The sequence below is a fragment of the Babylonia areolata genome, chromosome 2, assembly GCF_041734735.1.
Source record: "Babylonia areolata isolate BAREFJ2019XMU chromosome 2, ASM4173473v1, whole genome shotgun sequence".
In the NCBI taxonomy this organism is placed as follows: Eukaryota; Metazoa; Mollusca; class Gastropoda; order Neogastropoda; family Buccinidae; genus Babylonia; species Babylonia areolata.
The window spans coordinates 51,205,359-51,233,160 of record NC_134877.1 but is presented as its reverse complement, the minus strand read 5'-3'; the positions used below and the strand labels follow the sequence as shown (position 1 = coordinate 51,233,160).

General features: G+C 37.9%; 1 protein-coding gene across 1 annotated transcript; it reads right to left on the bottom strand.

Annotated features, from left to right (window-relative positions):
- Positions 1–2,937: 2,937 nt before the first annotated feature.
- LOC143274651 (leucine-rich repeat flightless-interacting protein 2-like) lies at positions 2,938–25,735 on the bottom strand. The gene is made up of 11 exons (XM_076578526.1): positions 25,369–25,735; positions 17,202–17,288; positions 16,091–16,135; positions 15,112–15,393; positions 12,866–12,958; positions 11,364–11,517; positions 10,484–10,533; positions 9,706–9,814; positions 8,355–8,434; positions 7,401–7,505; positions 2,938–4,236 (listed from the first exon to the last, which is right to left on the bottom strand). Exons 1-11 carry the CDS (start codon positions 25,438–25,440, stop codon positions 4,129–4,131), a joined length of 1,185 nt encoding a protein of 394 aa, XP_076434641.1. The 5' UTR covers positions 25,441–25,735; the 3' UTR covers positions 2,938–4,128.
- Positions 25,736–27,802: the final 2,067 nt, after the last annotated feature.

Sequence of the window (27,802 nt, the reverse complement as noted above, 5' to 3'; positions counted from 1 at the left end):
TGGCAAGATGGCTGAGGACAAATGCTTACACCACTGATCATTTAAAGTTCAACCAGGGTCAAGGTCAAACTGTGTTTGAAGGCTGCATGCACTGGTACTAGCAGCAGTAAAATCAGTCTGCTGTCCATGTCTGGATAAACATGTGCACTCTAACTCACACATAAACACAAGCAAGTAGACACACACATTAACATGCACCCACACAATGTCACAGCTTTCCTCAACCTATTTCTAGTTCTTATGATCTTATGAACTAGAAAAATGGCAGTATCTAACATAAACATGTGCATAGTTACACATACACTCAGTCAGTCAGACAAACAGACTGCAACCTATTCATACCAAGTCACTTGTTTCATGTGAATCCTAGACATGGACAATTACTGTGAGCAGTAACAGAAGGAAGATGACACAAGTCAAGGGATTCCCTATTTAATATGACAAAACAACCAAACAAGATCTGCTTGACACTGTTCAGAGATGGTTTTCAAGTTACAAAAATGCTACACATGATTTTAGATATACATGTTCTGAGGCTGAGAATACTATAGTCATCTGCTAGCAATTTATGTGTCCATATCAGAGGAAAGATTCACAGCTTATTGCCCTAAAAGCAACAGCTTTTTGCCCTAAGCGATTGGAAACTATGACTTATTCTTTACACATTTCTATAACTTATTCTAAATACATGACAATGTACAGTAAGCCAATACTGCAAGTAAAAAAAAAAAAAAATCTGACTCCTCCACTGTGTTAACAGAAACAGAATCTTTGACTTTTGTCCACTTGTACTTTAGGTGACAAAGACCATTTTGTTATCAAAGATAAGAACAAGGGGTTAAGTGGGAATATGGCAACTGTTAATATGCTCAACTTTACAGAAAGCACATGCATGCACGATGTTATCTTAAATTTGCTCCCTCCTTTGACAAGTGACAAGTAATTTGATCACCAAAGCACTTTATAAAAAGCATCCAGGAATGTATTTTCAACAGCTATTCATCCATTTCATACAGTCACTGTTGTGTGTCAGGAAAATGACAGAAAATTTCACCTGATACCTTACCAACACTTGTGGTTAGAATTATTCAATCACATACATATATATATACATAGGATATTTATTTCTTTTATAAATCATTATAGTTATCATTGTTATGTGGAATGACCTTTATCTATATATCAACAGTATATTATATGGCTGGTACAAGCTCTGTGTTTACTGCTGTTCAAATTATATATTCTCTCTTTTTATAAACATGCATCAAAATAAACAATATTCTTTAAAGAAAAAGATTTGCCATGACAGAAATCTGAACTGACAATGGAACAGTGTGTACAGACAGTACTATACCACTGAGTTCTCATGTTCAATTTGTTGATTGTGGCAACCATCAATGCATACTTTTTGTTAATTAGACTGCTTTACATGTGTCATGCTGCTCTTATGATTGGAAACAACAATTCCTCTTAAAATTCACAATTTATCTTCTTTGCTGATTATCTTACGAAAATGTCAAATGCTATTTAGAATTCTGGACGACTGCCCAGGACTCTTAACTGGAAAGCTTATGTGTTAGTGTGAGTGGTGGAGTGTGTGTGTTTGTGCGTATGTGTGTGTTTGTGTGTGTGTGTGTGTGTGTTTGTGGTGTTTGTGGTGTGTGTGTATATATGTATATGTGTGTGTGTGTGTGTGTTTGTTTTGCATATGTGTATGCGTGTTCAGTCTGTCCTTCAATGGCTATGTCCTCAAAAGACATAATTAGGAGACAATTCAATTCCAAATCAATCTTGACACTGTAATGACAATGCTGTGGTGATCCACTTCAGTTTCACAATATATCCTCTGTCAGCTGTGTCTAAGAAAAATTATAGACAGCTGCAATGTTCCTCAGGAAATCTGAACACTCACAAGTTGCTCAGGAAATTTGAAGAAATTTGAAGTCAGAATAATTCATAGACAACAACCTACTAGAAACCAAATTTCAGAATCCAAAGCCCTGTGTTTTCCCCTCTCTGAAAGGGTCAATAAAGAGAAATGGAAGAATTGATGGTAAGAATGCAGTGCTTTTATCTCACCAATACTGTCTGTTTTGATTTTTGCTACACAACGGCAATTTTCATTCCTGATTGTGACATTTACTCGAGTTAAAGCAAACACACACACACATACAAACATACATATATTTATACTTATATATGTGTATGTATGTATGTATATTAGATTTAATTTACTAATCATCTCTCTATCGCCATCAGGGAACATGAAGTGGGGCCATATTCTATAGGCGACATTTACAGTTATCTACCAAAACCACCAATAACTTCCAAAATTTACTCCCACAAGCCATAATTTTGCCTCTTAAAACACTTTTGAAGAGTACACAAGTCTTTTAACTTCAATACTACAAGTTCAAAGTATGTTATGATCATATTCACAATCTGCTTATCTAGTGACGAATTTGAACACAGAACTGTATTAATTTGAAGAATTCAAAATACTCACTGCAGCTTTTTTTTTTTCAAATATAATGTTCATTGAAAATTGATGTACATGTATCTACAAGAAAGGAAGATTTATTGAAGACTGGATATGCAGACATTTCTATCCAGACACTTCTCAGTAAGTCTGTAGATTGGAGTCAATGCCCTTGTCAGCAAAGCACAACCAAACTGCCCAACCAGTGGTAGCTGCTATCTTGGTTCACACACGCGCACACACACACACACACACACACACACACACACACACACTCACTACCACTGTCCACAAAATACGCTGAACTTACAAATATTCACATGGAAGCATTTGAAAAGGAAAAAAATATAATAGAAAACACACACACACACACAAATCCACACTCACACGCACGTCCATATGCTATAATCTAGTGACCACCACTAACTACAAAAACAAGCCAACTAAGAGCACCATCATCAATTGTACCAATGGTTTTAATATGTTGTCGGATCCTATTTTTCAAAGAACACAATCAGTATCACAACCATGCAAACGTACACTGTGCCCCCTTACAGTCTGCCTTCCAGAGCAGGTGTTTTTTTTTCAAGATCACGAACATCTCCGGGTATTTGAAAGGTAAAAAGTTCTGGCAAACATTACAGGTAAACAATAAACATGAGTTCAAAACTAAAACAACAGTAAAAAAAAAAAAAAGAAAAAAAAGAAAAAAGGGAAAGTGAGGCAAAAAAGCAACGAGCCAATCACAACAAAGCAGCGCCTTAAAAAAAAAAAAAAAGACAAAAAATAAAATAAAATAACAACATACAAAGCTACCATTAAGCATTTAATACAATTTCATTAATCTTTAGCTAATTCACTCCCTCTCCCTCTCTCATACTTTCATACACACACATACATTCATGAATGCACACACACGCCCCAAAACAGAGTTACGCTATCTTTCACACATCACCCCCACCCCTCCACCATGATCAAAACCACTACCATTGGCTTCTTGGTATACAGTTATCCAAATAAAGCAACAGACGCTCAGTCACTTTCACATCTGACTGCATTCTTCATGGCCCGACACTTTTCAATGAAAGTATCTTTAGATATTTACACAAACACAAAACCTTTTGCAGAAAAGGACATGGAGGTGAAAAGGAAGGGAGTAGCAGGGGTGGCAAGGATTCTTTCTTTTTTTTTCTTTTTTTTAACTTCTTTTTTTGGAAGTGCAAGGGAATCATGCGTACAACAAAGGTATTGGAATTTGTCAACAACAAAAAAAAAAAAAAAAAAAAAAGAAAAAGAAAAAAAAACAACCCAAAAAACACATCAATAAGTGTCATGAACCATCTACAGAAAAGTTGAACACAGGTGCTTCAACGTTCTTTGTCACTCTTGTATATTTTTGAAGTTCGGTCACGAAGGCTACGCCATTCAGTCCTTCACTCAACTGTCTGTCATCCCTTTCCGGCAGGGTCTTCTCCCCCTCCCCCTTCCATGTCATGTTGTGCATCATTTGTTGAAGTCCAGCAGTGTGGTGGGCTTGCTTCCCAGTTCTCACTGTCAGGCCAGACGGAAAGAGGTGTGAAAGAACGCAAGGAGGAGGAGGTTTTCAATCAATCCAAAGGCTGGTTTCCACAAAGGCAAGGTAAGAGAGATCACTGGATGCCCAAGGCGGTGCGGGACTGTTTGATGCGGTCTAACCTTATTGTGAGGTGTTTGTTCTGGTTCTGCAGCTCTTCCATCTGGGTCTGGGCCTCCCGAAGCTGCAACAATAAATTCTGCGGTAAAATCCACTCTAATATGTGTGTGAATAGAGCCTGTGTGTGTGTGTGTGTGTGTGTGTGTGTGTGTGTGTGTGTGTGTGTGTGTGTTTGCACATTCATGCCTGACTGAAGCCTGAATGAATGACACAGGAAACAAATAATGAGCACCAAATAATGGCAACTCTCATTTACCTAGCTCTACCCAGGCAGGCAACCTACTGTGCAAAGTGCCTGTGTTTGTAAGCATACGCTCAGAGCTTGATCTCTGACCGAGGACAGGCATGACATAAATAAGTATCAATAATAATAATAACAACAAAACCAGACTTACTCTAAACTAAGTGTAACACTATGAAATAACAGAAAACAGACTGTTGGGATATTTTTCTTTTTCGTTTTTACTCTCTGAACTAATGTAATACTACAAAATAAACTGAACAAAGGTTGGTGGTTTGATTTTTTTCTGGTTTGTAAATGTGACGAAGGTGGATTCTTTTTGTTTGTACTGGTGTTTTAGAGTTGTTCTACACCTGAGGTGTATAGAGGAATTATTTTAGGGATCCAAGAGTTCAGTCCCCAGTCTCGTGAAGATAGTTTATTTCCAGTTCGTGGGAAACTTATGGTTGTAAATATGTTTTCAGTGGAGAGCCTTGAATAGGCTTAATCCTTGATGGTTGTGCCACTGGCGAGATGGAAACACTGATGTGCGAATTCCTGCCTTACATCCACCTTCATTCTTCGTCATGAAGAGGGCAGTGAGAAATAACAAAGCCTTTAAACTTACCTTCACTGCTGAGGGCATTAAAATACAATATGAAAGCCTTGTAAAATTATCTGCTTTTTAGAGGGCACTAAAAAATGTGTAAAGAAAGCATTGAAACTTATCTGTACTGCAGAGGGCATTAAGATATGAAAGCCTTGTAAAATTACCTATATTGCAGAGGGCATTAAAATATGAAAAGACAGACTTCATAATTACCTGCAAAGTTCCGAAGCGGAGGACATTAAAATTAATTGTGTGTGTTGGCTGATTAGGCAAAGTGATGAAATAATCCCTAATGAGTATGGTGTGAGAGGTGTTGAGGGTGAAAGAAGAAATAAGTTGATGTGGACATGGAATTTGATAGTGGAGCTGGGAATATGTCTTTTAGACGGTAAGAATGGGAATGAAAAAATTAGTTTTTGTTGAAGATATATATATATATATATTTCCTTTTTTTTGGTGGATGTGAACTTGGTAAAGAAGCTGCTCAAGAGAAGGTTATTTTTGAGATTCTATTTTGATTGAAGGAGTGATGGTGTTTGATAAGTGAATCTTGTTGCAGAGTGTATGATTATAAACTGTTCATTATTAACCTATAAAAATACATGTTATTAAGATTTGATGAGGACTGAAAAATTAGTATGTGACATCCATCCATGTTTTGTTTTGTTTGTGAAAAAAAAAGAAATCAATTAGATTGGCAAACAGTACCAACTTTGAAGTGGTCTCATTTTGCACTTGAGACTTGAAGAGTATGTGTGGTGTGTGAGAGAGAAAACAATGCTTACAATACACACATGAAATGAGGTTGTGAGAGACTTTGGTCAAGCACATTAATTTTGTTGTATTCCACACCCCACGCATACATAACAGTAAACAATTCTTCCCACTTTTTTCTCATCATTTTTACATTCATAAGCAAAATTAAGTGGAAAAGATTAAATACTGCTAAACCAGAATTCATGTTCAGTGTGTAAGGTCACACATAAGAGATTGGCAAACTTTCAAGCTGTCAGATGCAAAACTGTTCCTCCTCACCAACTTTTGTGAACAGGCTATAAATAATTAAACCCACCAACTTAAAAGGGTGGGGGCAAGAGAGTGGTGGGGTCAGGGGGATAAGGAGTTGGGAGGGTATGGGGGCCAGGGGGTGCGGGGGGGAAGCAACCTGCATGACAAAGGGGACAACCCTTCCATGTTGTGTAAACATGATTTCATCATTTCTGCATTGCAATTAGCCTTAAAACCCACGGTGAGACCTTGTTCTGGCCTGTAATCGGAAGCAGACACAGGAGGACAGAAAAAAAAAGAATGAAAGAAATGTGAGGGTGGAGCTGCATTATAATAATGAGGTGTCTCTGAAAAAAGCAGACAGAATTTCACACAGAAAAATCTGTTTCAATGAGAAAGTAACAGTAGAAAACAAATACATATGTACACAAGTGTTACCTATTTCGGTTATTCTTTTTTGTGAGGAACTGTTCAACCAATCACAATCACCTGCTTTCTTCAGCTAACCATCATACCTTTGTTTTTAGATGGGTCATCCAAATAGGAAATTTTCTTCCTAAAATAACATTTAAGTAACATACTTACCTAGCCGTATGCAGAGCACAGAAGCAGGAGTCAAGATGGCTGCCGGAAAAAGAGGGCACTAGTCAGGGATGCACAGGGGAGGTAACCTACTTTGGGAGGTTATCAGCCGTAGCTACTTTTGTTTTCTCAGCATAGGTGGGTAGTAGTTTGCACAGGACAGGAATCAGACCCCTTCCGGAGTCTGCACTAGTGGGTCATGGTTAAGTATGTGTAATTAAATCCTATTTTACACTTTGTACCTCGTGTACTGTTGCTTCCCTTTGAGGTTGGATGTTTACACGCTGCAGTGGGCATGTTCAGCTTTCTCAATCAGTTACATTTTCACTCAGTGCTTTTAGCTTGACAGCTTTAGCCTCTTATGTTGTCCACCAGAGTTTTCAATGGGACTGAGTGTGTTTCTGATGAGTACAATTTGTGTATGAAGCACAGCTTTGACAGTGCACAAAACGGTTGTAGGGCTGGTCCATAAGATTGCAGTGCAGCTGCACTGATGGGGTACAAAGTGTTTATGGCAAGTTTCTGATGTTGTCAACAACGGCATGTGGGCTCTGACCACTATCAGTGATACTGGTTGCTTTTCACAGAAGTTTGCTTCGATATGTCCACCAGCATCATGCCAGCAAGGTGACAACACCTCTTAAAAATAAATCTTACAATAAGATTTGTGAGATGACCTGCCAGTGTCTTTTTTCCTGTTGAAAAGGTGCTTCCAGTTTCTAGTTAGAATTATTCAACCTTCTGGTTGAAGGAATTTAAAACTGCATTTGTGTCACATACTGTATCAGTTCCATGAGATCTCACTTACCTCTCTTTGTAGTTTTCTCTTTTCCTGTTTGAGCTCATCTTCCACACTCTCTGCTCTCTCGGCGTCTGCTTTGTAGCGTTTCACTTGAGTTTCCAAACGAGTTACCTGAAACATTGATTTTCTTTTCACATGAATTAATGATCATTACATCAGTCAGCCTACTCTGTTTTACTGGTCTCATAAACCAAAGCCATGTCAGCATGAAAAAATGGGTATCTTAGTTCTCTTGAGACCAGTTTTATGAAGGTGGGGTCAATCACTTGCTCATTCTTACTACTTTCGTGAGTAAATTTCATCATCACTAATGTGATACTTTTAATTTTCTTTTATGTCAGCTGAATTTCTGCTTAACTGTTCATCTATTTGGTGTTGTTGATTTTCTTTTATAAACAAAAGCATTCTCTTAAACATGAAATACATATTTACAATTGACAAAAAAACAAAAAAAAAAAAAAAATTTCAACCAGCCACACATTTGTACACATTATTAGTGCAGAAATGAATTTCAAGGAATCAGGGTAGCATATCAGAATGCACCATGATGTGGTGCAGAAATCATTGCCTAAACGTTTCACATGCTTAAATGATAATATCAATATTTTTAGCGAAAACGTATTGCAGATAATAAGTAATAACTTTATAAAGTGCTCTAGTTGTTATACGTTTATACCATTATTATTTCTAACAGTCTATGCTGATACAACAAGGATTATTGGATATTTTTTCACTCCCCATTTCAAAGAATATTAAACCAAGTATCATGATGCCATATTACTTCTATAATACTGACCAGTTTTTGGTTGTATGTTAACATATGTACTCTTATTTGTGCACACATACAAGTGCATCAACACAACACACACTCTAGTTTTCATTAAAAAAATCAAAAGGCAGTCCTACTTTCAGCTAAAACAAAGTGACAAAGTGGTAAATGACTACTTATTTTTTACTTACCATTCCCTCTAATGTAGCTATGTCTTGTTCTGCTTTCTGAAGTTTGAACTTGTAATCATGGATTTGTTTACTGGCTTCCCCTGCAAACACCACAATTTTTCTTTTTGAAAAAAAGTTTCCTTTCAATTACATACACTATAACAGTTAGTCAGATTTTCATAATGGAACACAGGAACACTCTCATTGTGAACATAATCATTCAAAGAGGCACAATGTGGATGCTCCTTTGCTGGCAAATGAAACTGATTTTGGAAATTATCTTTCTCCTCTGGTGATTCTTTTGTATATATGCAATTCTCTCCCTTCCTCTTTCCTTGAATCACCATAAAGCACACAGCATCCTCCCTTTTGCCCTTCTCCTTAATAAAAATTTTTTTAATATAATTAAAATAAATGACAAGCTGCATAACAATCTGATAAGATGCAAAGGGTCTCTAAGTCTGGCTGCACAGTCATAAACATTCCATGTCATCTTTGGCAAGATAATGGAGAAATACTGAATCTCAAGCATCAGTACAGAATTCATATACCATTCCACACAACCCACTTGACAGGCAACAGCCAAATATTTCAGTGATGGATTTTGAATCCAAAGGTCCTGAGTCCGATCTCAATATCGATGACTGGTGGATTAATTATGGAGATTTTTCCAGTCTCCCATGTCAACGTAGGTGCTGACCTGCCAGTATGTTTATTACTTTGTGAGTACAGACATGCAGAAGATTAAGTTATGCATATCAATGATCCCATAATCCATGTCAGTATTTTGAAGGTTATGAAAGCATGTACATAACTAGTAAGCATAACCCTGTCTATGTGGCAGGTTAAAATTGGTCAATGTTAAACCCATTTGTTGGTAAGACTGAATGTGGAAACTGCAGCCCACGAAAGCAGAAAATCCAATGAACCCTCATCAAGATGATGAAAATGGAGAGACACTGAATATCAAGTGTATGTCCTAAATATGTTCAGAAGTGGTGGAGTGCTACGAAACAATGTTTGCTAGCAGTCACCAACACTGATGCCTGAACTGTGTGAGGTGTGAGCAAATGTGTTTCAACACAAGACCTAAACTGAGTGAATGAACTGCTGTCAAGTGTGGTAAAATATTTTGTCTGAGTCACATGTACAAGATGGTACACAGAACAGGGAAATATCAGACTTCACATACAAATCGGCCACTCACAACAGATCAGTTGCACAATTGGACTCGCACACCAGAATTAATAGTACCTGACACAATGCCAGCGCAATCATCATTTGACGCACTGTTAACACAAGATCAATCAATAATTCTATCAATGGAAACAACATGACAACAATGAATGTAACTGTCTGCTGGTTTACTCACTCTGGACTTCATATAACTGCATTTCTGGTCCGTTGACCTGTGGCAACTCGGAACTGTCATTTGTCTCTTCGGACTGTTTATCATTTAACAAACCTTCTAACCGTTTGATCTGTAAACAAATGACAAGAGGTTCACAACAGCGAAGAAAAAGAAGACAACAAAAAAAAAAAAGTAAAACAAAAAAAAAACCCAAAAACACTGAAAAAAAAAAGGAACAAAAATATGCAAACAAGAAAGCTGAAACAAACAGAATGGCAATGCCCAGTCTGACCAATCACAAGTGAAATGGGATATTAACACTATTTTTCACGTCCAATTCTGAGAGCAGATACCCTAATCTGGTATTTTCAAACAATATTTCATCACACAGAAAATAATACTCCATGAGAAAACTATTTCATCTGGGGCAGGGGGAGAAGGTTAATCTAAAGAAAATTTCACAAATATTTCACACAAACTGGATCATGTGTTCCCAAAGTTCTGTTCAACCGCTGCATGCACAACACTGGTAATCTTTTTCTTTTTTTTCTACTGTCTTGCTGACATTTCTTGATTTTGCAAACATTTAATTTTCCTTCATTGGGAAACAATAATGCTTGTAAGACAATTCTATGCAAAATGTTCTGACCATTACTTTCCATACTACAATAATAAAACTTGTGTTTCCAACACAATTCATCAAAATGCACACCACAGTCTCTTTGTCTCTCTTGAAAATGATGATATAAATCATCAATAAATTTTGTCTTTTCTGTGGCACAGCAGATACATAGCTTACCTCATCAATCAATTTCTTCCTTTCTTCTGCTAGAGCTTTCACTTTATCATCTGAAAAAAAGAAAAGATATAATTCAATATGCCAAAATAAATCCTTTTTAAACTGGTGCTCTGATATTCCCTAAAATAGACATCTTATCGTGTAAAAGAACAAGAAAGTCCGAAGAGTTAAAAATAAATGTCCCCTCAATTACATGAAAATGTTTGAAAAAAACAATGAACAGAGTCCCAGGGTTTTTGTTTTTAACTCACATGACAATAAATAAACTCCAAAGTAAAAACTGCTGGTCACCATTAGTAAGCTTCAAGTCTGCATCAAGCAGTTTTTGTCACATCAAAATCAGTTTGACAGTCTGTGGTAAATCCACATCTACACACACTGGAACATGTGCACACATGATGCATGCACACACCGACACTTTAATTCATACAGTAGTGATTACCATTCATTATCATAACAGTTTCCATTCAATATAGTTTGAGAAAATACATACACAATAATAACAATAAATCCTCATGCCCTTCCAATACATACAAGAGAAAAACATTTCAAATGGAAGTGTCCAAGTGCAAACAAGCCCTTCTGAACAAATTACAGACACAAAGCACTAAATTTGTCACTCAGTTATTGTCGCATATTTTTTATTCATTTTATCATTTATTGTGAAATGACTTTTTGTGTGTGGTATATGTGACTGTGCATGCATGTCTTATAAAACCTTGTTAAAGTTTAACTGACATTAAATCTGATTCTGATTCTGATTCTGAATCATAATCATTCAAACGATACTAATTTCAGGATCATTTGACTCACGATTATCAAGAAAGATGACGAAAACAAGCACCATGTTGGACATCAAATCATATATATTTCTACATACCTAGGGAACCTTCACTCTTGTTGAGGAGTTCCAATGACTCTGCTGATAAGAGCAGACCTCCAGTGCCTATGGGACCATTGGAAGATGGGGATTCACTGCTCCGTTCTAATGTCAGCTCACCATCTTCTGCAGCTACTATTACCATGCCACTTTCCTGTGCAATCACAATGAAAAAAACATGTCTGTCAATAAATTATTCACACAAATGTGTACTCACATAAATGCAAATCAATCAAAAATTTATTAATTGAATGTGTTCAATGAATACTTCAGTTAACACTGAGGTGGAGGCAGAGAACCTTTAAAAGTCAAAACTCGAATGAGAAATAAACAAATAAATAGAATAACTATGGACAGAAAGAGGGAGGTGAGCTATTAAGAAAGAGGTAGGTTTCAAGGCCAGACTTGCAAAAGCTGAGTGCAGAGACGTGAGGAAGTGAAAGAGGGAGATTGTTCCAATTGAAAGGTCCAGAGACATAGAAAGAGCAGCAGCCAGTTGTGGTGTGTTCTGGGAGAACAGGAACAGTGTGGATCTGAAACTGAGTGAGATGGGATGTAGAGAAGGTAGATTTATCTATGCATATACAGCAGAAAGTACTATCTTGTAAGAATATGTACACAATTTAACGCAAACAAGTTGAAGGAGAAACACGTAACTTCAAAATCAAACAAATTAACATGAGCGAGAGAAAATGCTTCACCAAACAGCCAAGGCTCAGCATCACCCTATGGTGTGCACCCTCACATCTTAAAGATGAAAATCAGTTTACTTCACGAACACCTCAGCAGTGTTCTATATCTTCTGATGACTTCCTGGGAAAGGAGATTCCAGTTAGTCTCCCTAACCAGTCAAGCACTCGAGTTGTCTTCACTGTCTTCAGCCATTTACCACAACAACTTACATATTCTTAATGGCCACAACCTATCACTGCCCTTGCTCCACTTGCTGACAATGGGACTCAGAACTCAAACATGTTTGTCCAGACTACACTGTGAACAATAGTTGCCTTCAGGATAGGAGACACCATGGCTGTGTTCCCCCTTGAAGGGAACTGCATGGTAAAAAAAAAAAAAATGATAATAAGTGATGGGTCCAAAGATAAATCAAATTCCTAGCACTAGCAGACAAAGTCTTCATCTTTCTATTTTTATATGAGCCTCTTCTTTCAATTCAAGACAAATTTTACAAGCAATATTTTTTTAGCTATACAAAACACCATGACTTGTGTCTCAGACCCAATGGCAGACTCAACAATCAAAACTTTCCTTTATATTCATTCCATATGGACTGAGCAAAACAGATCAGACCAACCAGTAGCAACACCCACTGATAATACCTCATCTTCATATTCATTCTGCTGGCTGTACAACTTGCTGTCAATCTCTTCTCTGACCCTGTAACATTAAGACATTCAGACCAACATTACCCCTTCTTTATAATCACTCTGCAGAATGAAAAACTCACTGTAACTCACACCTCTGACCTGAAAGCATTCACTTACTGATATCAATCTGTCTTTATAGTCGTTCTGTTCCCTGAGGCCTTTCAACTCCAGCTGGGCAGCTTGTAGCTCCCTCTTCGTCAGTTCACAATCCTGTTCACAACAAACATCAACTCTTAACACAAAAAATGAGGCTTTAAACAGGGTGGTAAACAAACAATGACTCAGCTTGTTGACAAATGTGACGAAATCTGTACAACAAAGATGGAATAAATATAAATAATTTAGCAGCATTAAATCATCTCTCTTTCCAACTATCCATGACCACTTTCAATACTTTAATGCTGAAATTGTTTTACTGAAGAAAAAATCAATTAACAGATCATTAGATGTTCAACATTCAATCATCTTGCTAAAAAGACAAAAAGTGAGGAAGACCCAACAAAGAGATAGGTCAATAATTTTTATATCCTGAATACACAGAAGCAAAATAAAACAAAAATATGTTTTTCAAATGTCTGTGAACTCTATGATCTATCAGAAACAATTATTCAAACCTGACATGATCTTGCAATTACAATGACAATACTAAGCAAAACTGCAGTCATATCCTCATTTCTTTCTTTTAACTCAGTATCCTTCTCTTCCCCAAATTTCACATTTCCCCTCCCCACTCACAACAGAGGCAACCAATTACCCTACACACCCCTCTCCCCACTCACAACAGAGGCAACCAGTTACTCTACACATCCTCTCCCCACTCACAACAGAGGCAACCAGTTACTCTACACAGCCTCTCCCCACTCACAACAGAGGCAACCAATTACTCTACACACCCCTCTCCACACTCACAACAGAGGCAACCAATTACTCTACACACCCCTCTCCCCACTCACAACAGAGGCAACCAATTACTCTAAACATCCCTCTCCCCACTCACAACAGAGGCAACCAATTACCCTACACACCCCTCTCCACACTCACAACAGAGGCAACCAATGACCCTACACACCCTCTGCCCACTCACAACAGAGGCAACCAATGACCCTAGACACCCCTCTCCACACTCACAACAGAGGAAACCAATGACCCTACACACCCCTCCCCACACTCACAACACAGGCAACCAAATACCTGAAGAAACATTCCCTCTCCACACTCACAACTGAGGCAACCAATTACCCAAAGATACATTCCCTCTCCACACTCACAACAGAGGCAAACAATTACCCTTTTCAACTCCTCTCTTCTTTAACAGCAGAAGGCAACTAATTATCTTGTACTCTTCCCACTCATAACAGAGACAACAAATTACCGTACATACCACATACTGCCTCTCCCCACAACAGACAACAATTACCCAATACACTCCCTCTCCCCACTCACAACAGAGGGTTACTAATTACTCACATAATCCCTCTCTCCACACACAAAATGGGCAACAAATTACCCTAATCACTCCCTCTCCCCACTCACAACAAGGGTAACAATTACCCTCAGCACTCCCTCTCCCAAATCACAACAGGAGGCAAATTACCATACATAATCTCTCCCCACTCACAGCAGGGCCAACAAAATTCCCCTATTCACACCCTCTACCTACTCACCACAGAGGGCAGCAAAAATACCCTATGAACTCCCTCTCTCCACTCACAAGTGAGGTCACCAAATGACCCTAAATAATCCCTCTCCCCACTCACAGAGGCAACAAATTATCTTATACACTACCTCTTCCCACTCATAACAGAGACAACAAATTACCCTACATACTGCCCCTCCCCACAAGACAACAAATGACCCTTTTCACTTCCTCTCCCCACTCACAACAGAGGGCAACAAATTACCCTATACACTCCCTCTCCCCACTCACAACAGAGGGCAACAAATTATCCTATACACTCCCTCTCCCCACTCACAACAGAGGGCAACAAATAATCCTATACACTCCCTCCCACCACTCACAACAGAGGCAACAAATTATCCTATACACTTCCTCTCACCACTCACAACAGAGGGCAACAAATTATCCTATACACTTCCTCTCACCACTCACAACAGAGGGCAACAAATTATCCTATACAATCCCTCCCACCACTCACAACAGAGGCAACAAATTATCCTATACACTTCCTCTCACCCCTCACAACAGAGGGCATCAAATTATCCTATACACTCCCTCCCACCACTCACAATTGAGGGCAACAAATTATCCTATACACTTCCTCTCACCACTCACAACAGAGGGCAACAAATTACCCTATATACTTCCTCTCCCCACTCACAAAACAGAGATCAACCAAAATTACCCTATTTTTGTCCTTGAATTCTCGCTGCAGTTCTGTGTGTGATTCGGTCTGCTCCTCTAACTGGTCCTTAAGAAGTTCCACCTGGTACACCAGCGACTGTCTCTCGTTGTCCAGCTGGGCACTGGTCACCATGGCAGCTTTGTATTTTTCCTCCAGAGCCTTCAGCTCTGATTTGAGCTCTCGTGCCCTGCTCGACGTGCTGTCTATCGTCCCCTCACTCGACTCATCACTGTCGATCACAGACCCTGATGGGGTTGCTGCCATCAAAGGCTTTCGTACAGACTGCAAGCAGATTCAAAAGTTTTACAATTATTATTATCTAGACAAATGTACAGAGAGTGGGTGGGTTTTTTTTTCTGAACGATTCAATAAATGAATAAGTGAAGTTACAAAAAATAAATGATAAAATGATGGAAAATAAACAAACTATCATACAACAGGGTAAATCTAAAAAAAAGGGATGAATCTTGCCTTTTTATGAAAATATTTTTATGCACCTGAATTCAATATCTCCCCCAAATCTTCACTATCAAAGCACTTATCTCACCCTCTTCCATTCCCTATCAACCATAAAATGCGGACCAAAAAAAAAAAAAAGGAAAGAAAAACTATCAGTTGTATATTTGTTTAAACTATGCATTAAATTTAACACAGCAAAAATGCCAAACAACTGAGAAATCATTGATGACACAATGCCTCCACCTATTCTCACTCAAGTCCATGTTAAAAAAGCGCTTCACAACCTATGGTGAAAAAACAAGTTACCATGCAACCTTTTAAGTCAATTTTATTTTCTCCAAAGAACATTTCTAACATCCAACTTTAAACTTTCATTATGATAAATCTAGCTATCACTATCATAACACAAATGATAATAGCCAATGAAATAAACAATATATCAACATCCATATGCATTACACACTTTGTCTGTTCATTCTACTCCACCCTTATATCACCTGACAATAATGAAACAACTCACCCGAGTTATCCCATTGTCATTGTTTAGCTTCTCGTTCTCCTCAGCCTGAAACACACACATTCAAAATCAAAAAAAGGATCTCAACAATGCATCAACTGCTCCCTCAAGACCTCTGGCACCATGGTAATAATCACAATCAGTGATCATTATCTCAAGCACACAAAGGTACAGTTTGTGTGTGTGTGTGTGTGTGTGTGTGTGTGTGTGTGTGTGTGTGTGTGTGTGTGCATGCACACCAGTGTGTGTGAGTGTGTGTGTGTGTGTGCATGTATGCATATGTGTGTGTATGTGCGCATGTGTGTATTTGTATACTATGCATGAATCATTGTATGTACATGCATGAAATAAAATAATGTCAAACACTGAAACAATGAAAGGCAAAGCTTCTTTTCAGTAAGCTGGAAGCAGTTGACATAAAAACAACTACCTACAGTTTCAGTCAGGCTGTTCTTTTAATTTGTCAATAACGTTTTACTTATCACTTATCCTTATCTATTTGACAACATAGCAATTTGCATATTCCACTTTACATGAGGTGTTTTCACATATCTCTATATGTAATTCACAATTGTACAGTATTACTGAAGTCATACTTACAGAACAAGGTTTACTGCTGTTTGGACAATACGATAAGGAATGGAAGAGAGAGAAGAAGATAAGCATGTGAAGAGTTTTGTTCTTTTCTGGTCAACAATCTGAAAGGATATTTGTACCACATGTATGCAAAGCATCCCATCAGTCCAGATGACTGTCCCACAGCCTCAGCTTTCTGCTGGTCCCTTACTTTTCGCTGCCAAGGAACATGTTGCTACTGGGGTTTTTTTCTGATTTATAGCTACACATAATCTTGATCTATCCACTATAAATTCTCTCTCTGGTACTACGCTATTGTTCAAGGTCTTGCACAATCATCAACATTCACACACTGTGCATCACAAGAATAAACTCACACAAACACACACACACAATGTACAGTATACACTCCCTAAAACACACACACACACACACATGACAGCTTCACATACAAGTGATTAAGGGGGATAAGTTATAGAATTTGTACACAAACAAGCAGACAGTGATATATACTGGAAAAGTAAAAGTAAAAACTCACTTCTTTTTGTCGACGTTCAATCTCCTTTGTACGAATTTCTCTGGCTTCTGCTCGAGCTGCTCGCTTGGCAGCCAGTCGGCTTTCAGCCTGGAACACATACCATAGTCTTCAGTCTTTCTGCTTGTCATTTTTAGAACATCTTGATGACTTGAACCTTTTCTGATGTCAAGAAAGACACCTAAACACAATACTAATTGTTGTGATTCAAGTGGTGTTTTTTACCTCAAACCCCAAACCATACAATAATTACTCTTATGTCATAATGGATTTAAGTATCATGACAAGTCATTTACTTTGCACGTTTGACTATTTGTTGATTTAAATATCAATCAACACAATGTCAATATTCTTGTTGATACAGTTGTTGTTGTTTGTTTGTTTTTCAGAAATAATCATCTTATGATCTTTAATCTATACTGAATAGTGATCAAACTTAAAAAGTGGAGCGGTGGTCTCCTGGAAGAGTGCACAGCTAGGAATCAAATTTCCCATTTCCAAGGTTCGATTCTGGCAAGGATTATGTTTTTTTATTGCCTGCTGCATTAGACTGAGAGAGGGCTGAGTATGCTAATCAGTAATCTTTCTAAAGAGTTCCCATGTGCAGCATGCACCTAATGATCTAGTGCATGCAAAACAACCCATGGCAACAACAGAACTGTCCCAGGAAGCATTCTGCAGAAAAATCAATATTGGAAGTTATAACAAATATCATACATTATAATATCATTTACACCTGTAGACAGAAAAAAATGGGGCCGGGGCCGGATATAGTGATCAATCAACTCTCTCCAGGATAGCTGCCCAAATTTGATGCAGAGAATTCTGTTGTGACTAAAATACAATCCTTTATAATTCCATCTGTTACTGTTTCAGTGTTTGTTGATCACTGTAATTTTCAGTGTCAATATTCTTGTTAAAGTTCATGCTATCACTTGCTGTTTCACTTTTGTGTTTAAATTAAAGATTTTACAGAAGAGACAAAACCTATAAATTTGTTATTGTTTCACCACAGGAAAGTTCAGCAGTGTTAACCTTTTTCTTTTCTTTTTTTTTTCTTTTTTTTTTTTTAATTACATTTTGGTTTGGTGGTCTTAGCATAAAAAAAGTTTGGGTCATTGAGTGTGACAAAATTATTCATTTTTCAGTCATAAGCACACACAATTAAATTAATCTGTTAAATTGCCAAAGCTATGAGACCTGCAGCCTGTCTATCATAATACTGGATATCATGATGTTACCAATATGGGTAAAATGCTAATTTTCACCTGTATACATTTCTCATTCTGAATTTGGGAATGGGGAGTAGATGAACTCAATTTTGAGAAGCAAAATATATTTGGTTAAACATGATCTTTTTCATTCTTAATTTTTTTTTAATATATATATATATATATATATACACATATATGTATGTGTGTGTGTGTATATATATATATATAAACAATGTTATTGCCACACCACATTCCCAACCATTGAAGGTGGGGTGGGGATGCAATGTAGATGAATGGCTTATTCATAACTTCAAAAAAATCCTTTGAAAGATGAAGTGGACAGTGTTGATGCAGGAATACTTTCAGTTTTAGTTTTCTAAAGGAGACATCAGGCAAAACCATAATACACTACACCACACCTGCTAGGCAGATGCCTGACCAGCATCATAACTCAACATGATCAGTCAGGCCTTAAGTGCATGCGCCTATTTGTGAACCTATCTGAGTGGATTTCTTCTACAGAATTTTGCCAAAAGAGAACACTTTTGTTGCCATGGGTTCTTTTACAGTGCACAAAGTGCATGCTGCACTGAAGACCTTGGTTTTTTCATCTTATCTGAATGCACAGATGCTCAGTTTAATTTTCCAGTCAAACTTGGGAGAAAAGGGAGACCAGAAATCGAACCTACACACTGCATTGGCAGATAAGCATCTTAACCATTCTGCCACCTTCCTACACATAATTGCAAAATTATTAGTTACAATACCTATAGCTTGGGAAGAGAGAAGATTGAGCAGTACAAGTTACCTCAGTAAATGTCAGTGTATATTGTATATCCTGTGTGTTATCTGTGTCTGTGTGCATGTGTGCATATGCTGTGTGTGTCTGTGTGTCCTGGTGTGTGTCTGTGGGTGTACAGTGTGCAAGTCAGTGAGAAAGAGTGTCACTGTGTATGTGTTAATATGAGTGAGAGAGAGCAAATGAGAGAGAGAGAGAGAGAGAGTGTGTGTGTGTGTGTGTGTGTGTGTGTGTGTGTGTGTGTGTGTGTGTGTGTGTTCTACTTTCTTTGTTTCTATTTCAAGTTCAACTTTCCTCATAAAATTATGACTCACACATCCTTTACAAAAATGAAATACACCTAAAGTGATGTGCAATGCATTACAACAAAGCTCAGTTGAAAGAGCATGGAAAATCCTTTGGCTTAACTCCTTGTATCCTTTTTACCCTTCTCTCTGACTCCTACCCTCCCCTCCCCTCCCTGCTCCCCCATCCCACCTGGCCCACTGCACTCCACCCAGCCAAAACCAACAACCCATCCGTTCACCACTCTCAAACAGTCAGGGAAACCAAGTTGCATGCAGATGTCACAATGCTCTGCAAGCTATACATGTGCACGAGGCAAAGACTCAGTGTCTGTCTATCTTCTGACTGCCACTGCCAGCCATCAGATCATTCTCAGTCTGCACAAACATTCACACCATTGTCGCAACTATTTTTAGACCCTCTCTTCAGCAGCATGCACCCCTTCCATCAACATACAATGGGTGGCTGCTGTCAGGGGGTGATGGTGGGGGAGAGACAGTGTCAGCTGCAAGCATTGAACTTGGAAGAAGACAACCCCCCATAGCCTCCAAAAGGAAAAGGGCAAAGCATGCTTTTATTCTGGGCTCTCACCTTTCATCTTTCCCAACCTACAGTCTACTGTACAATATCATGTACACAGCATGGATTCACCTGTACAAGGTATACACTGCTCCTGCAGTTATTTATTGTACTCTGTAAGATATACCGCAACAGTTATTCATCATTCAGTACACTGATAGTAATAGTCTTAAGGATTTTTTAAGTGAATTTGTTGCCATGACAAGTATATCAATCTAAAGAGAAGAATATAGGAAAATGCTGAAGATTATCAATGCATCAGTAATATCAATCACACACAGTGACACACACAAAAGCATTCACAACTCTTGGCCGGAAAACATGAGAATAATGTGCACTCACATAACTTTAAAGATGTCAACATACCATAAGACTATTCAAATGAAAGAAGAGAAGGAAGTGGGGCAATAAATAATCAAACCTCTTTCCATTAAAACAAAATGACATACAATAACTTCACAAAGTCAGACTTCGAGTTTGGGACAGACAAATGTTTCCTTGGCTCACTCTTAAACCACACAAATAAATTAAATATATTAACATATATCCCCACTACAATACTAGTACAAATTAACATCAATTTAACTTAAGGAATAGTATCAACAGTTTAATTAATGGATACTGAAAAGTGAAAGATGACTAATTAAAAATGGTTCCAATTATAATATAAAGTAGCAGCATACCATACTGATTTGGTGTCATCTGTTGATAAAGTACAGTAGCACAGAGAAATTGTACTGCCAAATGTTCACAAGCAAAATTTCAAATGTTCTATTTAATAAACTCAAACACAAAATACCATATAATTATATCAAACCTGAGGAAACAAGTCACTGATTGTCAAATATAAGGTTTTAACAAAACAAGTAAAATATTATCACTTACTTCTGTCCAATCCCTTATTGTCCACATGATTAATCCACTGCCAGCGCAGTCCATTGCTCAAAACGAATTTTCAGGACTGGAGATCAACACATCGAACGTTTTCCTTGTAATTTTTTTTCTTCAGATTTTTGTCTAAAATCAAACTCAACACTTAACTGTCTTTACTTCAGTGTAATTCACTAATTGTCCAGGACGTATAATTTCAAAAGGTATTCTTCTGACTGCTTTCTTTACAAGCAGGAAAAGTCTTCCACTTTTCAAGCTCTTGTGTCAGCATTCAAGTTTTACAACCAGTGAGGCACACAGGACATTTTCATGACCCTTAAATCTAAATATAGCTTAAAGATACATTCACCAGCTACAAAACTGTAAGCACCAGCATTGGGTGAATGACACTGGTGAGGAGTCAGGCACGATGTTCATCAAGGAAAGTTTACTAATATGATTATGACACATATGATATAGTACTCATCAAGTTTAAACTACAGCGGTAAGTTTAATTCAAAACTTTTATCTTATATTCTAGCATACAAATAAGAATCTGGTTACTATTATCAATGTTTTCAGTTTAATGTTACTTATCTTAATCTTTACGCATCATCACAAACTTGTATTATAAAATGATAAATAGGTGGTTATCACATTCTTTCAGGTTGGTAATCATTTCATCTTTTTTCTTCGAGACAGAATTATTGCATGTGTATTTTGTTGTTGCTATTTTTTTCTTTCTTTGTTTTTTGGGAGATGTGTTGAAGAAGGGTTGCAGGAGCCTCTTGTCTACTTGTTCATCTGAAGTGACTACTGCAACAAAGTTTGTGTGTGTGTTCAGAGTAGCAGTGGCAGCAGTGAAAGTAGTATCGGTTGTACTTGGAGAAATTGTACAGGTAGTTTTTTTACTTCCTACCCAGATTCAGATTATTTACTACCTTTAATAGTTTGAATATAAGTTAAAAAAAAGAAAAGAACAAACTGTAAGTGTTTATCTTATATTCAGTAACTCCAAAGCATAACAATATTACATGGTCAAAGCACATTTAACAAACTAGCAACTACCCCTTCCTACTTCCTGTACCCAGCGTTCTGTCCTGAGCTCCACACACAACACAGCCCAACAGGTAATCTGTCCTGCCTGTCAGCCCCCAATGAAAATTAATGCTTCTCTCCCTGCCTTACTAGACAGGTGCATGACACATGCCTGACAAGGCAGGAAAGATCTGAAGGCACCCACACCACAGATCATAGGGGCACACAAGTTCTCGCTTCCTTATACTCAGCTGTGGCTCTTCAGCTTACAAGATGGTCAATCATTCATCTGACCTCATGACCTCAGTGAGAACATCTTTTTACTCAACAACAGCCATATGCCTCCAGATTTAAAAAAATGAGTAGGTACTACTTTTAATGCTTCTACTTGGCTTGCCTTCCAGTTTTATGAAACTTATAATCTTACTCCCTTAGTAAACTGCTGATGTTAGATTCAAAGACTATAATTGTAAAAGCAATTAAAAATAAAGACTAACTAGGAGGCACAAATCTTGTCCCCACTCTCATGTTATGCAACTGCAGCACTTTGAACTGATCCAGGCTACACTCGTTAAAATAGCATCAACCATCAGGTCAGCAAGAATATCAGGGAGAAAAAAGTGAAACTTTTTTTTTTTTTAATTCTAATTGATTATTGATTCGGAGAAACTCTAGGAAAAAATGTCCAGAACAGCTTCATAAACCAAAGAATAAGACTACTGACTAAGAGTGTGATCAAACCAAATGTTGTAGACCACCACCAAGCATACAAGTTTCATACAAGAACTGTCTCTGAGCCAAAGAATGACCGTGTGTTAAATATCAAATTTTACCTAACTTACCCACAATCCTCCGTTAAACACAAAAACGGTCTAACAAACCAAAAGAATGATGCCTCTGACAAAAAGAAAATGACTTTCTATGAAGCAATGATGATGATGATATGGATACTTATATTGCACTACAGACTGCCTACCCTGGTAGAGCCAACTGAGAGCTACCTTGGTGTGTTCATCATTCGTTTCCTGTACCTAGTGTCATTCAGTCAGGCTTCAAACCTTCAGTTCAATCATGAGCAAGCACACACACACACACACACACACACACACACACACACACACACGACATGCGCTGACCTGGGATATCAGGAAAAATCTCCACCCTTAACCAACAAAGTGCACCGAGACTCGGGATCAAACTCAGGAAACTCCGGCCAGAATCCAGCGCTCTAACCATTCAGCCAACACACCCATTTTATAGTAAAACTAGTAATTGTATACAATCTAGTTAATAGTGCTGTCAGTGTACTTTGTGCACAATGATTCAAGGATGGTCTAATAATGAACCAAAGTGTGGAAGAGTGACCAAAAATTTTCTGATTTTCTGACAAAGTTGTCTCATAATACATTGTATTCGTGTCATTATAAATCATCATTAATATGATTTATAGTATACTCACTGACAGATCAATATGTATGCTGGAATACAAAGAAGAGGGCTCTACCCTCTCTCAGTCAAACTGGACCGTAAGTCCCTTCCACACCCTCTCCCTCCCCCTGAACCCCTTGACCCAACCCAAACCTTACATAGAGTAGCAGGCCAGTTAAGCTGCTATAATTATGACCATACATAATTATATTTTGATAAAATTTACATTTCCCTTAAATTCACTGGAGAGTTTCTTAGCACAGTATGGGATGCATACATGTACATGCATCCATTTCTTTTTTCCTCAACCAGACCCTACATTATGATTATCTTATGGTGGTGACCTAAAATTTAGCATGGCAAATCTTATAACCAATTTCAATCATGCTGATATACATTTAGAAATGATTGCATATATGCAAATATATATAAACACATGCACAACTTTATGTGCCACAGTATATAACAGCACACACACACAGACACAGACACACAGACACACAGACACACACACACACACACACTTGTTGATAAAGAAAAGATAAAGTATGCTAAACACTAAAAAAATAAATTTGAATATTTAGTACAATTTATAACCATATCCACTGATATAGACTGATTATGATAACATGTGATGATAATAGCCATAATGCACAGAAAAGCTCAAAGATTACTCTCTAACTCAGTTATTGAAAACACATTGCATGTTTCTGATCAGCGATGTGTTTTTTAAGCACAAATACAGTGGCTTACAATTTTACAAATGCTATATCAGTATATGTTTGGTGTGCTCTAAACTTCTATCTTTTTGTATGACATGAACTGTAATAATGCATTTTGTGTAATACAAATACACGAACACTCGCAAAACTGAACTCATAAAAAACAAATCTGTGTGTACTCTTAAAAAATAAATCTATGTCAGAACAAATGGACTGAAGAATGGGACTGAACATAGAAAGGGTGAGTGAAAGGGTAAGTGAGATGAAAAAAAACATTCATCAATCATCCATTTTCAGATATAAAAAAAAACAACAACACCCAAACATGACCAATGTTCTAACCTCTTCTGTACTTTTACTGCATTCATTTTATTTTTATTTATTAAAAAAAAATAAAAATTTAATTTAATATATATATATATAATATCGAGTTTTTAAAAAAATCCAAACTGTAAGTGGTTTGGGTTTTTTTTCTAATGAAGGATACTCCGTCCATTACTACATGAATTTCTTCATCATAACAAACATTAATGGATGAATGGACCTACCTACCTTGACAAAAATCGAAATCCAATGTTTGTTCAAAATTGAGAAAAAGAAATAAATCAATGTTTCAATTGCTATGGCATTAATATTAATAACAATAATCATCTGTGGGTGTGAGTGGGTGTTTGTGTGTGAGTGTGCACATGCACAAACACATACAGATATACACATATTATGTACTTTAATATATGCACGCAAATTGCAATGATGTATACTGTGTGTATACTATTACTATGATGCATTGAGTATCTGTAGTGTATGTCACTTTTTGCCAGTCTGAAACATGGTGATGACTCAGTGGTCAAAGAAGTGTACTTCAGTTATTAAGTCATAAAACTAATAACTTATCCATGATAGAAATCTCAAAACAAAACCACCTAAAACAACAACAACACACACACACACACACACACACACACACACCCGCGCGCACGCACACACATACAAGCAGCCCACCCACACATACCACTCCTTGTCCTCTTTGATGAAAAGGACTTCACAATGACCTGATGAGTTAAAGACACAGAAAGAGAGACAGATAGACAGACAGACAGACAGACACATAGAGACACAGAGAGAGAGGAGGAGGCAGACGATTGCTGCCATAGTTTTTAAATCCATCATTCCCTATTTCAAGACCTAGACAAGTGATATCATGTTATGTTCATGAAGTTGACCAAGAATCTCACCTCATTTGAGATTGCCGTCAGCGCTTGATCTTCAGCAGAATACTGCTGCACATTGCTCCGTCTCCTGCTCATGATTTCAAAACAAGCAGTATCTCGTAATAATCACACAACAGAGCAAAGATGAGAAACAATCGTTTCCAACATAAGCCGATACTGAGCCTTTGGTGTGAAACACACAGCTCCTCGAAATTGCGACAGTTTTTAACTAAATATATTGTGGAAAGCTGAAATCAGTTCTTTTTTGCGGTTTCATCGACATCACTAAAAAAGCCATAACGTCCAAACGTGTCCACTTGTCGCCTCCCTGATATTTTTAGTCCTGAAAGTAAGGCTGGCACCCCATCTTGACTTTCGCCGATTATCCTCCTTATCTGCGCTTCCTGTTGGTGGAGAACCCCCGGATGTAAAGAATAACATACATCTCCCATGCGCATGCGCACACCATTTCGTTTCTTTTTCTTTTTCTGAAACTCACTTTCTTTTTCTCCTTCAATCCAACTGACTTTAAAAACATTCTTAAAAATAAGGCGGGGGGTGGGGGAGGGGGAGAGGGGGGAATGTTCAGCTGTGCAGTGTCCCGGGTTGTGGTTCTTTATTTTCCGCAATGGTTTCTGCATTTCTCTTTCTTTACTATATTTTTTCTTGCGTGTGGGGGTGGGGGTGGACGAAATGGTACCACGTACGCGTGTGTGTGTGTGTGTGTCTGTCTGTCTGTCTGCCTCTGTCTGTGTGTGTATGTGTGTCTGTCTATGTCTTGAATCACCGTAACGGCGCCTGGTGGGTAAAGGGTGGAGATTTTTCGGACGGCGATCTCCCAGGTCAACATATGTGCAGACCTGCTAGTGCCTGAACCCCCTTCGAGTGTATACGCACGCAGAAAATCAAATATGCACGTTAAAGATCCTGTAACCCATGTCAGTGTTCGGTGGGTTATGGAGACACGAAAATACCCTGCATGCATGAACCACGACAGAGTCATCGGCCAGTCGAAGTCTCTGTGTATGTCTGAGTGTCCATCTGTCTTTTTTCCTAATTTAATGCATGTCACTTCTATTTCATTTTTCCTTGATTAAATGTTATCTATAAGATCTGCACCCAGAGCAGATTACTGGATAGTCTGCTCAAAGTTATATCCATCATTGTTGTTGCTGTTGCTTTTTATTATTGTTTTTGTTGCTGTTGTTGTTGTTGTTTTTATTTGTTGTTGTTATTGTTGTTATTTGTTGTTGTTTTGTTTTGGGGTTTTTTAATTGTTGATTGTTGTTTGATGATGATGATGATGATGATGAGTGGCTTATTATTATTATTATTATTATTATTATTATTATTATTATTATATCCAAATTGATTATGTATTAACTGTAATCAATTTCTTACATTGCGAGCTCGCGAGCTCGCTCTCTCTCTGTCTCTCTGTGTCTCTCTGTCTCTCTGTCTCTCTCTCTCTACCCTGTATCTGTCTGTCTCTGTCTCTCTCTTCCACATGCGACAACATATAGCTTGTTCAGTACTTTTTTTTTTTTTATCAGATATACATATATATCAAGCATACTTCCTTTCCTTAAGAGTACTCTGTGATATGAAGGTAAAATCATATTTGCAAAACTATTTTTATTTGATGATATATCTATATCTATCTATACATACATACATACATGTGTGTGTGTGTGTGTGTGTGTGTGTGTGTGTGTGTGTGTGTGTGTGTGTGTGTGTGTGCCAGTTTTCCTACGCCTGTCTTTAAAAGTCTGTGCTTATTCTGTTATATTTAGTATCCGGTGTAGTCAGTGTAGACCATCGTTCAAAGGTGATTGCATAGATGTAAAAAAGCACACAAGTACTTATCTACGGACTACCTTCGGAAAAAAAGGAATTTGTTTTACACACACACACACACACACACACACACACACACACACACACACACACACACACACACACACACACACACACACACACACACAATTATGAGTATATGTACATATCTATATACTGAAAAAGATTTCAATAATGAGAAACATATGAACTGACGACGGGCGCAATAGCCGATGGTTAAAGCGTTGTACTTTCAATCTGAAGGTCCCGGATTCGAATCTCGGTGACTGACGGCGCCTGGTGGGTAAAGGGTGGAGATTTTTCCGCCGATCTCCCAGTTCAACATATGTGCAGACCTGCTAGTGCCTGAGAACTGAACCCCCTTCGTGCCAGTGTGTGTACGCAAGCAAAAGATCAAATACACACGTTAAAGATCCTATATTCCATGTCACAGAGTTCGGTGGGTTATGGAAACAAGTACATACCCAGCTAGCATGCACACCACCGAACGAAAGCGGAGTATGGCTGCCTACATGGCGGGGTAAAAACGCTCATACACTGACGTAAAGGCCCACACGTGTATACTAGTACGAGTGAACGCCGCCGTGGGAGTTGCAGCCCA